Genomic DNA, 16,591 nt, shown 5'->3' on the forward strand with positions numbered 1-16,591 from the left:
TGTAAATAATGCTGCTATGAACAGGTATACAAATACTTCTTCAAGACACTACTTTCAATTCTTTTGGGTATATATACCCAGAAGTGGGATTGCTGAATCATATGATAATTTTATTTTTAACTTTTAAAGGGACTGCCATACTGTTTTTCCACAACAGCTGTACCACCTCCAGGGCATAAGGGTTCCAATTCCTCCACATCCTTGCCAACATTTACTGCTTTCTGTTGTTTTTCATAGTAGCCATCCTAATAGGTATGAGGTGATATCTCATTATAGTTTTGATTTGCATTTGATTTACATTTCCTTCATTTTCAAGTGCTTATTGGTCATTCACATACAAGATGTGATTAAACAATATGGTGAATGTTTAAATTTAAACAATATATTACAGTAAGACCATTAATACCCCTCAAAATATTACCCCTCATTTTGCACACACTTATCCAACATTGTTCTTGCCACTTTCTGAAGCAGTTTTAGAAATCCTCTATCGTGAGTGTCTTTAGTCGCGCTGTCATGGCTGCTTTGATTCAAAAATGTTTACCTTTCATGGTCATTTTGACTTTGGGGAAGAGCCAGAAGTCCCATGGTGCCAGATCCGGTGAATCAGGAGGACACACCATAATGTTTTTATTTGACAGAAATTGCCATATACCAGAAGCGATGTGTGACACAGAGTGTTGTCATGATGGAGGATGATTTACAGCACACTTTAAAACACACCTTCTCTCAACCGTAGCTCACACCCAACTAACTGCACCGAACAAGTTGAGACTAAGGTTCGACATACCTTAATATTGAAGATCCCGTATTGAAGATCCCGCCTTTCCATTGGATGGCACTCGACAGCAGTCACCATATTTTGTGACCACAACGAGTGTCACACATAGCTTCTGGTACAGCAATTTCTGTCAAATAAAAACATTAGTCTGTCCTCGTCCACCTTATTCACTGGATCTGGCACCATGCAACTTCTGGCTCTTCCCCAAAGTCAAAATGACCATGAAAGGTAAACATTTTGAATCGTTTCAGGACATCAAGGCAGCCATGACAGTGCAACTGAAGATACTCATGAAAGAGGACTTCCAGAACTGCTTCAGAAAGTGGCAAGAATGATGGGATAAGTGTGTTTGAAGCGAGAGGGAGTGTTTTGAGGGGGATTAATGGCAATGTGTCTTTTACTGTAATAATTTTTTTTAATTTAAACATTTTCCATATTGTTTGATCACACCTTGTATCTTCTCTTCAGAAATGTCTATTCAAGTTCTTTTCCTATTTTGAATCAGGTGTGGGGTTTTTTTTGTAGTTATTGAGTTTTAATAGTTCTCTATATATTCTGGATTATAATACCTTAACAAATATATTATTTACAAATATTTGCTCCCATTCTGTGGGCTTTTACACCTGTGAATAGTGTATTTTTATGCAAATTTTAAAAATTTTTCATGAAGTCAAATTTGTCTATTTTTGTTGTTGCTGCCTATGCCTTTGGTGTCATAGCCAAGAAATCATTGCCCAAATCAATGCCATGAAGGTTTTGCACTATGTTTTCTTCTAATAGTTTTATTGTTTCAGATCTTAAATTTAGGTCCTTGATCCATTTTTAGTCAATTTTTGTATACAAGTTTCAGTAAGGATCTAACTTTATTCTTTTGCATGTGAATATCCAGTTTCCCCAGTACCATTTATTGAAAAGACTATCTTTCCCCCATTGAATGGTTTTGGCACCCTTGACAGAATTATTTGACCATATATGTGAGGGCTTATTTCTGGGTTCTCTATTCCATTGGTCTACTTGTTTATGCCAATACCACACTTCTTTTATTAGTGTGGCTTTGTGTTAAGCTTTGAAATCATCAGGAAGTGTGAGTCCTTCAATTTTGTTCTTTTTCAGGATTGTTTTTGACTACTTGAGGTCACTTGAGTTTCTGTTTGAATTTTTGGATGTGTTTTTCTTTTTCTGGCAAAAAAAAAAAGGAATTGATAAGGAATGCATTGAATCTGTAGATCACTTTGGGTAGTATTAGCAGTTTAAGAATATTGTCTTCTAATCCATAAACATGGGCTGTATTTCCATTTATTTATGTCTTTCTTTCAACAGTGCTTTGTAGTTTTCATTGTATAAGTCACCTTCTTGACTAAGTTTATTCCTAAGTATTTTCTTCTTTTTGATGTTATTGTAAAGGAATGTTTTTTGTTTTCCTTTTCAGATTGTTTGATTTTTTTTCAATACAAGCAATTTTGTTGACTCTGTTGAGTTCATTTATTAATTCTAACAGCTTTGTTTTGGAATCTTTGGGGGTTTCTACGTATAAGATCATATCATCTGCAAACAGATAATTTTACTTCTTCCTTTCCAATTTCAATGCCTTTTATTTATTTTTCTTACCTAATTGCTCTGGTTAGAACTTCCAGTACTATGTTGAATAGCAGTGGTGAAAGTGGGCATCTTTACTATGTTCCTGATCTTATAGGAAAAACTTTCAGTCTTACACCATTGAGTATAATGTTTGCTATGGGTTTCTTATATATGGCTTACATTATGTGAAGGTAGTTTTCTTTTATTCCTATTTTGTTGAGTGTTTTATCATGAAAGGCTGTTGGATTTTGTTAGGTCCTATTTCTGCATCAATTGAGATGCTTTTGTGATGTTTTTCCTTCATTCTGTTCATGTGGTATACTACCTTGATTGTTGTACTTTAGAACCACCCTTGCATTCCAGGAATAAGTCCCACTTGGTCATGTTGTATAACCCTCTTAATATGCTGCTAAGTTCTGTTTGCTAATATTTTGCTGAAGTTTTTGCATGAGTGTTCATAAGGGATATTAGTCTGTACTTTCTTTTCTTGTGGTGTCTTTGGCTTTGGCATCATGGTTATTCTGGTCTCATAGAATGAGTTAGGAAGTGTTGTTCCCTTCTCTTCAACTTTTTGAAAATCTTTAAGGATTGGTATTAGATTTTTTTCATTACTGATTCAATCTCCTTACTGGTTGTAGGCCTATTCATATTTCCTACATGATTTAGTCTTGGTAAATTTTGGGTTTTCAGGAATTTTTAATTTCATCTAAGTTGTCCAATTTGGGGGGGTACAATTGTTCATAGTACTTTTATAATCCTTTTCATTTCTGTAGAATCAGTAGTAATGCCCCCAATTTCACTTCTGATTTTAGTATTTTGGTGTTTTCCTTAGTCCATCTAAGCTAAAGATTTGTCAATTTTGTGGATTTTCTCAAAGAACCAATTGTTTTTCTATTCTCTATTTTGTTTTTCTCTTCTAATATTTATTATTTCATTACTTCTTTTAGCTTTGGGTTTAATTTGTTCTTTTTCTAGAAGTTCTTTATGTTGTCAAGTTAGGTTGTTGATTTTCAGAACTTTCTTTTTTTAAATGTAAGTGTTTATAGCGATAAATTTCTCTCTAAGCACCACTTCTGCATTGTCCCGTAAACTTTGGTATGTTGCACTTTAGGTTTCTTTCATCTCTGATTTCCATCAGCTTTTGTTTATCTGGGAATGTCTTCACTTCTTCCTCATTTTTAAAGGACAGTTTTACCAGACATAGGATTCTTAGTTGACAGTGTTTTTGTGGTTTTTTTTTTCTTCCGTTTTTTTTGTTTTTGGTTTGAGGTGTTGCTTTTTTGTTTGTTTTTTGTTTTTGTACTTTGAACATTATCAACCTGCTGTCTTCTGGCCACCAAAGTTTCTAATGAGAGATCTGTCGATAACCTATTTAAGATCATTTGTATGTAATGATCTTCTCTCTTGCTGCTTTCAAGATTCTTTGGCTTTGGTTTTTGATTTTTCTGTGATAGTTGATTATAATGCATTTCAGTGTGGGTGTCTGATATCCTCTTATTTTGAGTTCCTTGGGGGGGGGTTGTGTGTGTGTGTGTGTTTGTTTGTTTGTTTGTTTGTTTTGGATGTTTACATTCATGTCTTTCATCCTATTTGGGAAGATTTCAGCCATTATTTCTTCAAATATTTTCTCTGCACCTATCTTTCTTTTCTTCTTCTGGGACACCCAAGATGCATATATTGGTCCTTTTGATGATGTACCACAGATTCTTTAGGCTCTATCTGCTTTTCTTAATTTTTTTTCCTTTCTCTTCCTCAGCCTTGATAGTTTCCATTGTCATGTCTTCAGTATCACTTACTCTTTCTTCTCCCTGCTCAAATCTACCTTTGAATCCCTCTAGTGAATTTTTCATTTGTTATTGTACTTTCAGCTTCAGAATTTAGTGTATCTCTCACCAGGTTTTCTTAGGGACAGTTTCTGTTGATTTCTTTCCCTCTGAGCAGGCCACACTTTCTTGTGTGTGCCTTGTGATTTTGTTGTTGTTATTGTTATTAAACATTGAACACTCAAATCTAATAATGTGATAACTCTAGAAATCAGATTCTCTCCCTACCCCAGGGTTTTGTTTGTTATTGTTTTTATTTGAAAGTTCTCTGTGCTGAGCCTGAGGTATAAACTTAAGGTCTTTTTAGTTTTTTTCTGAAACTTTTCCTGAACATGCACAGTCATTTTCTATTTTTCCGCATATATACCGTTGTTTTTTAATGTCCTTGGTCTTTAGTATCTGGTTCTCAAAAGGGGGAAAAAAATGAAGGGGATGGGAAGAGCACCAGCCCTTAAGTTCCTTGGAAGTCACAGCAGCCAAGAAGGAGGATGTTGCAACAGTGGGGCACGAGTGCAGCAATGGCTACCTGTTTGTCTGCACCTCTGTAATCAGAAGCACCAACCAGTGGTCAGAGCAGATTCCCAGTACTTGAAAGGCAGGGTCCTTTTTGCCCACCCTAGCTCCCACAGGCTGTGCAAGCAGCTCCAGAAAGTTTGCACAGCTGCCTGCCACATGGCTGGGAGTGTTGGCTGGGTAGCTGCTACTATGCTCAGAACTGAAATTGACTCAAATTAACTGCAATTACTGTCCAAGGCTTCCCCTGGAAGTTGCAAGTGTTCAATGGACTCCAGCATTCCAAAATGGTTTTATCAGATTCTGCCAGTGTGATTGCTGTCTAGATTGGGGAGACAGATTCCTGCTGCTTCCTACTCTGCTATCTTCCTGTATTAAAAATATTTTTTGTTCTTTTTGCTGCTATTTCTGTAAGAAACTCACTATTTTGTCTGGTCTTCTGAATGACTATTATTCACATTTCACATTGGTTGTTTTCTTTAATGCCACTCTAGTAAACTTTCTGGTTATATGTTTCTAGGTATTTATGAAGGAATCTTCTTTCTTGTTACTTTTTCAAAAACTTCTTATAACTTCTCCAATTCATCCCAATAGCTCTAAGAAAATTTCAAACATGTAAACATACAAAAATGGAGAGAATAGTGTAATGAGTCCTCAGTCCCATCACCAGTGTCAGCAGTGTTCAACTCATAGCCAATCTCCTTTCACCTGGACCCTACACACTTCCCCATCTCCCTTTATTATTTTGAAGCAAATTCCAGGCACTGTATCATTTCATCTGTAAAGATTTCAGTGGATATCTCTAAAGATAGGGCTCTTTAACATAACCGCAATACTATCATCACATCTAGAAAAAACCACAGTAATCTTTAATATTTAATATCCATAATCCATAAGTGACGGTGTTTTTAAGCTCTTTGAATTAGAATCCAAACAAGATCACACGCTGCATTTGGTTGTGTCTTTAAATCCCTTTTGATCTATAGGTTCCCTCTTCGTTTTGTTGTTCCCCTGCAGTCCACTTGGAAAAAAGTAGGTCACCTTTCTGGCAGGAAAGTGCTCCTCAGACTCTGCGTGCTGGACTTCCCCAGGGATCTCGTAAAATAAAGTCTCTGATGGGGCAGGTCCTGGGCAAGGCCTGGACTCTGCATTTCTGACAAACATGCCAGTGATTTGCACGCCAGGCTGGGGATCAATACAGAGCAGCTTGTTCTAAGTGCCTCGCCTCTGCACTTCCTGTAAATTGCAGGTGGGATTTAGTCGAGGAGAAAAGATTGTGACCTAATAATTTTTCATTTAAAGAGAAGTAGTAGAGGGAAATTATCCCAATCACGTGGAAAAGAAATAGAAAAACAAAAAAAATCACACCACGTCCATATAACAAAGAAGTGTAGAGGTGAAGCAGCACAGTGCCAGCTGTAGCATAGCACACTGACCAGTGAAGCCATTGAAAGTGAAGGATTAAAAATTAGGTTAAAGCCAAATGCAATCATGTATACTTTGTGAGACGTACCACTGACTCCAAATGCATGTTCCTGCAGTGGGCACTCAGAGTTGGAAGGAAGTTGGGCCTGACACCAGGAGGTGCTCTCTGTTATCATCCTAGATCTGCTTGTGCCCCACCAGTGCACAGGCAGGTGGGGGGTGTGTGTGAGTTGCATGTGGCTCTCTGGCTACCCCTCTGAGCCTCGGCCTAGAAGAACCAGCCAGACCAGCTCAGTACCCCTCACACTCACAGGCTTCTGGTTTCAGTCCTTGGCCCCACAGCTGGAGTGCAGCCTAAGGGGTTGCTGTGGGGCTGTGGCACGCACGTCTGTGGCAGTGTGTGCAACAGACCATGGGACCCCCAGTGGGCAAAACACCAGCAGCCCATGGCACTTTGCTTAAGATTGAGAAAATGTCAGTAGGTTCTATCAACAAATGGATAGCCACAAAATCATTGTGAGGGTAGGGGGACACCTACGGGCCTCCCAGGCATGGCTGGCGACGTGGCCAGAAGTCCATGCGGTCACTGTGACCAGGGCTTGCATGCAGCTGCCTGCACTGGGTGAACCCACGCTTGAGCCAGGATTCCAGCTTGGGAAACCCCAACATAAAATTTATTATATCATTTAAAAATTGATTGTTGCAATTCGATTCCTAAATACAAAGGGTGCCAAAAAAAGGACACACATTTTAAGAAAAAACTGTATTACAATTGTAATACTCAATATACACCAATAACAAAAGACGAATACAAGTCACGTTTGACTTCTGCAATGACAAGAGGTGCTCAAAGTGGTTACGTTACCATCAGTGTCCAGACACTTCTGATTAGGGCAAACTACTGCTTGAGCAACATTGATCCAAGTGTCCACTTGGATCGCTGCGCATACCATTTCAATTTCTTCCCGAAGAACTGCCAGTGTAGCCGGTTTTCTACAGTACACCACATCCTTTAGGTCCCCCATAGGTAGAAGTCAAGAAGTATTAAGTCAGGAGAATGTTTTCAAATTTCAAATACTTCAAAATGGTCTTGCGCTTCTCGAACAACCATGCTTCCACCATTTTCTTTGATGGTCCTGTCTGTTGCATGGTGACGTTAGCATTCATTTGATTTAATGTCATCTTTTGAGCAAATGTCATACTACTTATTGCTACTGTAATTCAACTTCAAAAAGTAATACATAGATAACATTGCTTAAAATGTGTATACATTGTTTTGGCATCCCCAGTATATACCCAAGAGAACTGAAAACATGTCCTCACAAAAACCTGTCTGTGAACATTCATAGCAATATTATTCCCAAGAGCTAAAATGTAGAAACTACCATGTCCTTCTATGGATGAGTGGGTCAGCAGTGTGGTCTGTCCACACAATGGACTACTATGTGGTCATAAGGAATTAAGTTCTGATACATGACTTAACTTGAATGTACCTTGAAAAATTGCATTGAATCAGAGTCAGACACAAAAGGCATGTGTATAGCTCCATGTTTATAAAATGCCCAGGAAAGAGACAAAGTAAGAGGAGGGGGAAAATGGGGAGTCACTGCTAATGGATACTGTGTTTCTCTCTGGGTGATGAAATGTTCTAAAATTAAGTTATGGTGATGATGTACAACTTTGTGAATATACTAAAAACTTTTTTTTTCAGTGTCAATTGTTAAAGATCATAAATTTAACCTCTGAATCTCACAGCACCTTTGACCCCTGGACATGCACTTTGCAGTCATGGTCCTTTAGCCCTCAGGACAGCGGCCGCAGGGGTGTGTAGGAGGTTGCGGGGTGTCAGGTTCAGAGTAGTGAAGTGCCCAGCACCGTGCTGAGCAGGGCCCTACTGGTCCCCCATCCAGGGACAGGGAGGTCAACCAGCTGAAGCAGTGGATCACCACACTGATGAGGTCCATCACCAAGGAGGAGGAGACTGCTGCTGAGCTGGAACTCAAAGCCCGAGTCTTCCATTTCGGCGAGTACAAGGGTGCTCAGGAGGTAGGCCACCAGATCGCAGCTAGCGGGCTGTGGGAGTGGAAAGAGTGCAGGTGCCACATGCTGGTGGTGGGCGGAGGGGTGGGGAAGTGGTATCCATTCCAGGCACCTTCTGGGATGAGACCCAGTGCCTGGAGCTCTGACAGCAGGGAAGCAAAACCGCAGGCTTGGCTGTGCTCTGGGGCTGCTGTGGCCCCTTGCCACCTTCCAGGCTCTGTGGACCTGACCTAAGGGCACTGGCTGGAGAAGGCCTTTGGTCCCCAAACCCAAGCCACTTTGTATTTCTGCCCCATGGCTGTTCACCTGCCCAACACCCCTCCTCCATTCCTTCTTTCATTCAACAAATATGTCTGCTTCTTCAACATATACAATGTATCCAGAAGGTGACCTTGCTGGGAGGAAGACAGGCACATCCCCAGGCCAGGCTGGGTGGGTGAGAGAATTCTGAGGATACAGAAGGCCGGGGATGTTCCAGGCAGTGGGACCAGGATTTGGCACACACCCTTCCTGACAGCATGCAAAGGGCCACGTGGATCCAGCTTCCTAATTCATTCAAATTCCTGTTGAGTGTGCCAGGTACTAGGTCAGGTACAAGGGATGCCACAATGAGCAGGCCAGTGCATCCAGCCTCCTGCCAGACAACACAGGGCACTGGCTGTGCCCCCCGCCTCACCTAAGCCTTTTTGCCTGGTGTCCCTCATTTAATCCTCAGGCCTACTCCGTGCGGCAGGGGTCATTAACTGTTTTCTCAATGTCAGAACAGGCTGAAAGGGGAGTTCATCTGCCCAGGGCCACACAGAAAGTTGGTCACACGATATGGTCCTATGGGGAACTGAGGTCAGTGCAGGGGCAGAAGAGAAGGGCTCCCTGGAAAACGGAACTGGGAGTCAGTGGGCACACTGAGGTAGCTGGGGAAGGGGCCGAGGCACGGGCCTGAGCCTGTAGGGCTGGAACCCAGGATTTGGCTGACCACAGGAGGGCGAGGGGGTCACAGCTCTGCCAAGGAGAGTCCAGGTGTCCAGATTCTGTTTTCCCCATGCTTCCTGAGTGCCCACCTGTGCCGGGCTGGGCCCCAGCGAGGCCCACCATGCCTCACCTAGGGCAAGAGGCCTAGTAGACCATGGAGAGTGAGCGGGCACAGGCCCGCAAGATCCCGATGGAGGCCTGACGTCTCGCAGGACAAGGTGCTGGAGAGTCTGAACCACAAGGTGCTGGATGTGTACCGGAACTGTGTCGGCACCAAGCAGGAGTCCAACCTGGGCACTGTGCAGATGCTGACCATCATTGAGCAACAGCTGGATGAGCTGCTTGAGAACATGGAGCGTGTGCCCCAAGTCAAAATTGAGCAGGCCGAGAAGGCCAAGGAGAAGGAGCGGCGCCAGAGGTGAGGGCCCAGACTCCGCCCAGCAGCCTCACACAGAGAGGGACCTGAGGCCAAGGCCACCCTCCACACCCCTTCTCCCACTCCAGGCTGGCCCGGGTGCCCTGCCCTCCAAGAGCTCCTGAACCAGGAGACAGGACCCTTGTGCCCCATGCTGGGAGAGCCAGAAGCCAGGGGTCAGGGGGAATCTGGAGGGGACACCTAACGCAGCCCGTGACAGAAGCCCCTCTTGTGGAGAGGGGGATGTTGGGGAGTCAGGGAACCCAGGAGCAAAAGGGAGGTGTGGCCAGCACAGCCTCACCCCCAAGGACAAGGGATAGCAATGGCCATTTTCCTGGCTGGATTGGAGGGAGAGAGGCTGGCACTGCCAGAGCCCAGGGTAGGGAGTGCAGAGACTTGGGAAGCAGCTGGGGGGAGCCCAGGGTTTAGTGGCAGGGCATAAAGGCAAAGCTGGCAGTGTCAGAAGACTGGACACAGGTGGTGTTGGCCCGTCCTCCAAGAGGAGGCCCGGGAACTCCCCACAGGCCCAGTGGGGTGCAGGTGACTTCCAGGGGCTATGATTCCCCTGGCCTGTGGACTGCTTCATTCATTTACTTCTGTGCAGAGCCTTGAGACACAACCATCTGCAGTCATGTGTCTCTCCCATAAGCACAGGGGTTCTTCCTGTGTTGCTGGTACCCTACTTAGAGCAAACACTGGGCAAAGGTTTGAGGACCAGAAATACAGAAAGGAAGGAAACAAGACTACTAACCTTGCTGGGGCTAGGCCTTCAAGGGTGACAATGGGGAAGCCATGGGTACGTGGATATCAGTGACCATGGATGGGGTTCCAGGAACCTGGACCTCCTGAGTGTATGAGATGATGACCCTTAAATGATCTCCCAGAAGAGCCCAGAACTGGGACACCCCCCCACTTCCAAGGAGCAGGGTCAGAACCAAGGCCCTGCCCTAGCAGGGAAGGGTGGAGAGGAGTGGGGCATTTTCTCAGAAGAGGGTAGGCCATGGCCTGAGGACTGTGTAGGAAAGAGCTGGGAAGAGGAGCTGGCAGCCTCTCTTGGCCCCTCCAGTCCTTAATCCATCTTTCGCTGCCACTGCCACCCAGAATCCGAGAAGAGAAGGCCAAGAGGCAGAGGCAGCTGCAGGAGGAGCGTCTGCAACGGGCCCAAGCCCGGGCCCAGGCAGAGATCAAAAAGAAGGTGGGTAGGGTGGCCCTGGGGAGTCACTGCCTGGGAAGGGACCCACGACCAAGCACTGCGGGGCTGGGAGCAGCAGGGGGCTTCCAGCCAGCCTGGCTGCCTTTGCAAGTGCTATTACAAGGGTTCTAGGGCCAGGAGAGCAAGACGAGTGTGGAGCAGGGTCTCCTGTGCCTGGATCCACTGCCCCTGCTACCCAAGGGCTGCCATCCCCTTCCTCCAGAAGCCCTTCTATACACACTCCTAGTCAGTGACTGGCCTAGCCATGCCCTCCTAGCCCTCCCAGGTACAGGCCCTCAGCTCAGAGAGCTGGCACGAACAGATCAGAATCCCCAGGGTCCCACCACACAACCTATACCCCAGGTCAAGTTCATTTCGTCACTAGATGTCCCCCTGACTGCTGTGTCCCAAGACCTCCACCCCACAGCAAACAGGCAGGAGCAGCCACGTGCCTTCTGGCCCTGGCAACAGGCGGTGTGGTCTCTAAAGCAGGACCGTGCCTGAACATGGCCCCCAACAAACGAAGCTGATTGCCATGGCCCCAAGGAACAGACCAGCACTTTCCACACTGTCCTGTGGGGAATGACAGACACTGAAGGGTCCCCCAAGAACTCCCACAGCAAGAAATGGGTTCCCTCTGTTTAGTCCAGTACTTCCCATCTGTGTTTCCAGGTGTTCCCCCTGCCACTGCCCCTCACACATGTAGGAGCTGGCACCGCAGGGCACAGGCTTTAGTGCTGGACAGACTCAGTCAGGACTCAGCAACTCCAGCCCTCAGCCTGTGGCTGACCAGGAGCGACCAGAGGCTGAGACAGTCCACGGGGCCCCACAGCCCCAGCTCCCCCCCCCCCTTCCTCCAGAATGCTGCCTCCTCCTAGTATGCTGGGGGCAGAGGCATAACCTCGGCATCTAGGTGGCACCTTTGGTGCACCGAGGCCACCGGCAGAGGCTCAGAGTCCGCTTCCTCTGCAGAGAGGCAGAAGGCTGGTATGGCGCTCCCAGCCCCCGGCCCTGAAAACCACGGAGGAGCCTGAGCACAAGTCCCTAGACAAGGACAAGCAGGAGCAGCTGTTCTTCTTCACCTAACTGCAGCCGCTGGTCTGGCTGACGGCACGGGACAGAGGGCAGCAGGAAGCTCACGTGGCTGCGTCAGGGCTGCATCCCCATGCCCCTCATGGTCTCATGCTGTGCATTTCCTTACTCGTGAAATAAACCCCATGACTCTTTGGTGTCTAATGCCTGTTTAAGGAGACAGACCCTGTTACCAAATGCTAGCACCCCTCCTGAATCATTTAACCATAAGCAAATTCTTGGGGGAAGGAGCCCATCTTGACTCCCATCTAAATGACTGCTTGGAGTGACAAAAGCCAATTCCACCATGGGGTGTGGTATGGGGCTTAGCCCCAATGAAAAGACAAAAGTAAGCAGCAAGCTGAGCATATAGAATGGTTAATACTACTAACTGAAGGAAAAAATGACGTCAACACTACTCACAGTTCCTTAAATTAAGCCAAGCAAAATCTTCAGTGCGTGACTATACAAAAACTTTTATTTATTTGCACTAGGAGTTGGGGCTATTGCCAGGAAGGAACCTCAGTGCCCAGAAAACTAACAGCCAGTACCAATCACTTGGAGGTGGACATTCACTGGGGGACATGCAGGAAAAAGGTCCAGTGACACATCCTCATTCAGAAGCCAGTGCAGTGTGGCTACCAGGCCACCCAGCTTCCAAGGCCACACTGGCAGACTGACCTGGCTCCTTGTGGAGGGAGGGGGCTTCTGGAGGACCTGGAAGCTGAAGTGCCAGGTAGGCACAGAACTGTAGTCTGTGACGCAGCACAGAGTTCTGTAAGAACACTTATAAATGGGGCCTGAATTCCTTTGGGTAGAGAAGCACTCTGAAGTAGATGGCACCTTAAAACAGGACACAGAGAGGAGTCACAATGCAATGCTGGGGTCACTCCCAAAAGCCCAAGTCCAAAAATTCAAGAAACGAAACAGATAGGCAGAATTTAGATGATTCCAAGTCTAAGAACCAAAATAGCATCTGAATAAACACACACTTCAAAAGGCACAAGGAAAACACAGCATTTCTGAGTGACCGTGTCCAGTCTGTTAACTAACAAATAAATATGTGCAAGGTTATCAACTTGTCTCCTTTTGCAAGACAGACCTTACTCTATAAAAATATACAGTAATAGGATATGTACATCTTCAACCTCCACAAAAACATAGACATGCCATCATTGTAGTCCTGTGCATAGTTTAGTTTCAGAACGTTACTTTATAAAACACTGTCAAATTACTATTAAATGTTAATACCCAAATACAGAAATTAGAAAAATTATTCTGAAAGTTTGAAATCAACCATCCCCAAACTATATGGTTGAAATTTGGTCTACACAGAGGGCTTGCTAACAGGGCCCCCGATATGCCCACTTCACCCCCAGTATTTTCCTCTCACAGCAATTACCCACCTGTTCTGCCAGAACATGGATTAGAATTTGGCTTTCTGTGACAACAGGCCCACTTCTGCTTCACAATGTGACAAAATCAACCCCACCATGACCACCACCCAAGGGTTTGGAAATGACCTGTTACACAGCTCCCAAAAAAGGAAAACAGAATTTCTAGATCTCTCTCAGGGCAAATGCTGAAAACACCAAAGCTGGTTTTACTACAGATGAAGTTGTATTTGACTAGGGAATCTGTACTCTATTTCCTGCCCAAGTCTATCTTTTAAATGCAACAAGTGCTTCATGGCTCAGATCTAATAGGACAAAGGATATATGCACACAGGCAAGTACAGAAGAGGTGTGTGCTTTGCTTGGAAGGCATTCCCTGCCTCACCCGAAGCACTTTGCTCGGACAATGCAGTTTCAAATAATACAGCCCCAAACTGGTTCCTGATAGAATGTAAGAAAAACACTGTCAATAAATGTACCCAAAAGTCTCTGAAGAACTAGGCAGGCCTTCTGAGCAGAAATCAAGTGGTTTGAAAGACCACGTAACAGAATCTCGTGGGGACACAGACTAGAAGCATCGCCCTCAGGTCTCCCGGGCAGAGGCCTGCTTTCACTGCAGGTTCCGCAGGTTGATAGTGCTGCCTGCGCGGTGCATGTTCTCAGGCCCAGCAGCCCCTTCAGCTGCAGGAAGCACCTCCTGCAAAACAAAGCAGAGTAGTGAGGGGGGCAGAGCGACATGCTGAGGCGGTGCAGGACCACTTCACAGAAGGCAGCCTTGCAGCCACTCACCAACTGAAGGGCCAGCCAGTAGGGTGCTTCTGACCTTTCTCAATTAAAAAGAACTTGTTTCCCCCTTATTTTAAACATATGTTTCTTGAAAAAAAAATTTAAGTATAAACAAAAATAAGGAAAAATAAACTCAATACTGTGTTGTATGTTTTCTCAAAAATGAGACTGTCCTTGTTTAACTTGTAACCCTTTTTTCCCCTACTTTTTAATGTGGGAAGCCCCTTTCCCAGTTACTAGGTGTCCATCTGCATTACCAGTGGCTGACCAGGCTTCTAGCCACACGGCTGGACCATCACCCATCTATTCCATCTCCTCCTACTAGAGAAACATTCCTACGTCATTAGATTCGGGGCCACGATGACCAGCTTTTGGCTATTTATATCCTACCTGATTTCTTTAGAAGTGATCTCGTGAGCGGAATACCAGACAGAATGCAGTAGACACTGATGAGACTTTCTGGATATGTGGTACCAAACCACCTTCCAATTTACCCCCACTCCAGCAGTCTGGGAGCCCTGAGCCCCCCACCCCCTCCTCACACCAGCACATCATTCAATATTTATTTTTGACATTAAAGCAAATGTTTAACAGTTAAACTTGAATACAAGAAAGCTAAAATTACTATTTGTATGGATTTTTTAAAAATATATTTAAGGCAGGGGATCCCAGGAGGGAACAGAAAACACAAAAGCCAGGAGGTGGGCTCTTTCCCTGCGTCCCACAGCTGATCTCTCCCACCCAGGAGGCAGCATATCCAGCATTTGAGGCAATAACCTCAGCTGAGACCTCCAGCTGGACCCTAGGTCAGACAAAGGACACAAACTCCATACCAGGGCTCCTCCCCCACTCTCCCAATCCTACCCCTGCCCTTCCAGTGACTGGCCCCTGAACTGAAGAGTAGTGTCAGATTACAGAGGAGCTGTAATGCTCAGGCTCTGGGAAGACCAGCATGCACCTCTGACTCGGGGAAAACGCTGGGAAGAGTGTGATTTTTCCTGGGCTGGGAGAGGGAAGACTCCTCCACCCCTAACCCCCACCTTTTATGGCCTGCCAAGGGCAGGGTAATTACAACTGCAGAGGCACTCCCAGGGATCAGCAGTAGGTGGCAGACAAAGCTCTGAGCTTTCAGCAGCTCAGAAATCTCCCCCCCGCCACACACACACACAAGCGCGCGCGCGCGCACACACACACGAAGTGCCCTAAGACTCAGGAGAACTGGGCACAGGACAGGTGCTGCTACTCTCAGGGCGCATATGTGCAGACAAGGGCAGAAACTGCACTGACTTTGTAGAAACTACCATCCAGACCCCTCAACCCCATTCATCTAAATCTGCAGTCCCAACATCACTCTGGGCACCAGGTGACCATCTCTATCTGCACAATACACAGAGGACTCTTTGGTACAGCACAGGACAACCTGGAGATTATTTGGTGGGCTTAAGCCAAGACTGGTGCTGCTTTTCGTTTGTTTTGTTTTCTCTTTATATCTTTGCCTGTGTTGAGTGTGGGTAGTCGGTTGCTTTTACATGTGAATGTATTTGATTTTTTCTTTCTTGTTGCTGTTGTTGTTGTTGTTGTGCTTGGTGATTTACTTTGTTCTGAAATTGCCCTACCAGGGCCCAGCTTAAGAGGCACAAGAGTCAACACAGCCAGAGGCCAACTCCAGACCAAACCAGAGTACTACCATGTTTGACCTACAAGTGACACACCCAGAGGGAATCCTCTACAGGCACAAGAGCCCATAGAGGCCAAACCATATTTAAGTAGTCAACCCTCACACAGCAGAACACCGTGAGGTGGGCAGAGCCAAGTCTCACAACTAGTCAGCCTAGGAGTTAACCCCACCTCACTTGAAGGAACAGCAGGTTAGGAAGCAGAGGATCAAATCAGCGACTTAGAAGACAAGTTAGCAGAGATCACCCAAACAGAACAACAGAAAGAAAAAAGAATGAAAAGCAATGAAGATGGTTTAAGAGACCTCTGGGACAACATCAAGTGCAACAACATGCACATCATAAGAATACCAGAAGGTGAAGAGAGGAAGCAAGGGATTGAGAGCACATTTGAAGTAATAATGTCCGAAAACTTCCCTAACCTGATGAAGGAAACCAGCATACAAGCCCAGGAAGTGCAGAGAGTTCCAACAGGATAAACCCAAACAGGTCCACACCAAGACACATTATAGTTAAAATGGCAAAGCTTAAAGACAAAGAGAGAATCTTGAAAGCAGCAAGAGAAAGGCAGAAGGTTACATACAAGGGAACTCCCATAAGACTATCAAATGACTTTTCCACAGAAACATTGAAAGCCAGGAGGGAGTGGCAGGAGATACTCAAAGTGATGGAAAACAAAGGCCTACAACATAAGATTGCTTTATCCAGCAAGGCTATCATTTAAATTGATGGAGAGATAAAGAGCTTCCCAGAAAAGAATAAGCTAAAGGAATTTATTACCACCAAGCGAGCATTGCAAGAAATACTAAAAGGACTTCTGTAAATAGAAGAAAGATGAAAACAATCTAACTACAAATTTTAAGATGGCAATAACTCTCTACCTATCAATAATCACTTTAAATGTAAACAGATTAAATGCTCCAATCAA

At 45.1% G+C, this 16,591-nt stretch overlaps 2 protein-coding genes across 7 annotated transcripts in view; one reads left to right on the forward strand and one right to left on the reverse strand.

The window, feature by feature from the left end:
- The window catches only part of CFAP100 (cilia and flagella associated protein 100), a 69,950-nt gene extending 57,980 nt beyond the window's left edge, over positions 1–11,970 (forward strand). For all 5 annotated transcript variants that reach the window (XM_081078533.1, XM_081078532.1, XM_081078535.1 and 2 more), the window contains 4 exons: positions 8,031–8,166; positions 9,342–9,547; positions 10,646–10,739; positions 11,709–11,970. In XM_081078533.1, coding sequence (XP_080934659.1) covers positions 8,031–8,166; positions 9,342–9,547; positions 10,646–10,739; positions 11,709–11,822 — 550 coding nt within the window. In that variant the 3' untranslated portion in view covers positions 11,823–11,970. The remainder of the gene's footprint in view (positions 1–8,030; positions 8,167–9,341; positions 9,548–10,645; positions 10,740–11,708) is intronic.
- Positions 11,971–12,263: 293 nt separating this feature from the next.
- Positions 12,264–16,591, reverse strand: part of ZXDC (ZXD family zinc finger C) — a 46,017-nt gene continuing 41,689 nt past the window's right edge. For both annotated transcript variants that reach the window (XM_081078538.1, XM_081078537.1), the window contains one exon: positions 12,264–13,898. In XM_081078538.1, coding sequence (XP_080934664.1) covers positions 13,812–13,898 — 87 coding nt within the window. In that variant the 3' untranslated portion in view covers positions 12,264–13,811. The remainder of the gene's footprint in view (positions 13,899–16,591) is intronic.

Source organism: Rhinolophus hipposideros (assembly GCF_964194185.1).
Source record: "Rhinolophus hipposideros genome assembly, chromosome: 17".
In the NCBI taxonomy this organism is placed as follows: Eukaryota; Metazoa; Chordata; class Mammalia; order Chiroptera; family Rhinolophidae; genus Rhinolophus; species Rhinolophus hipposideros.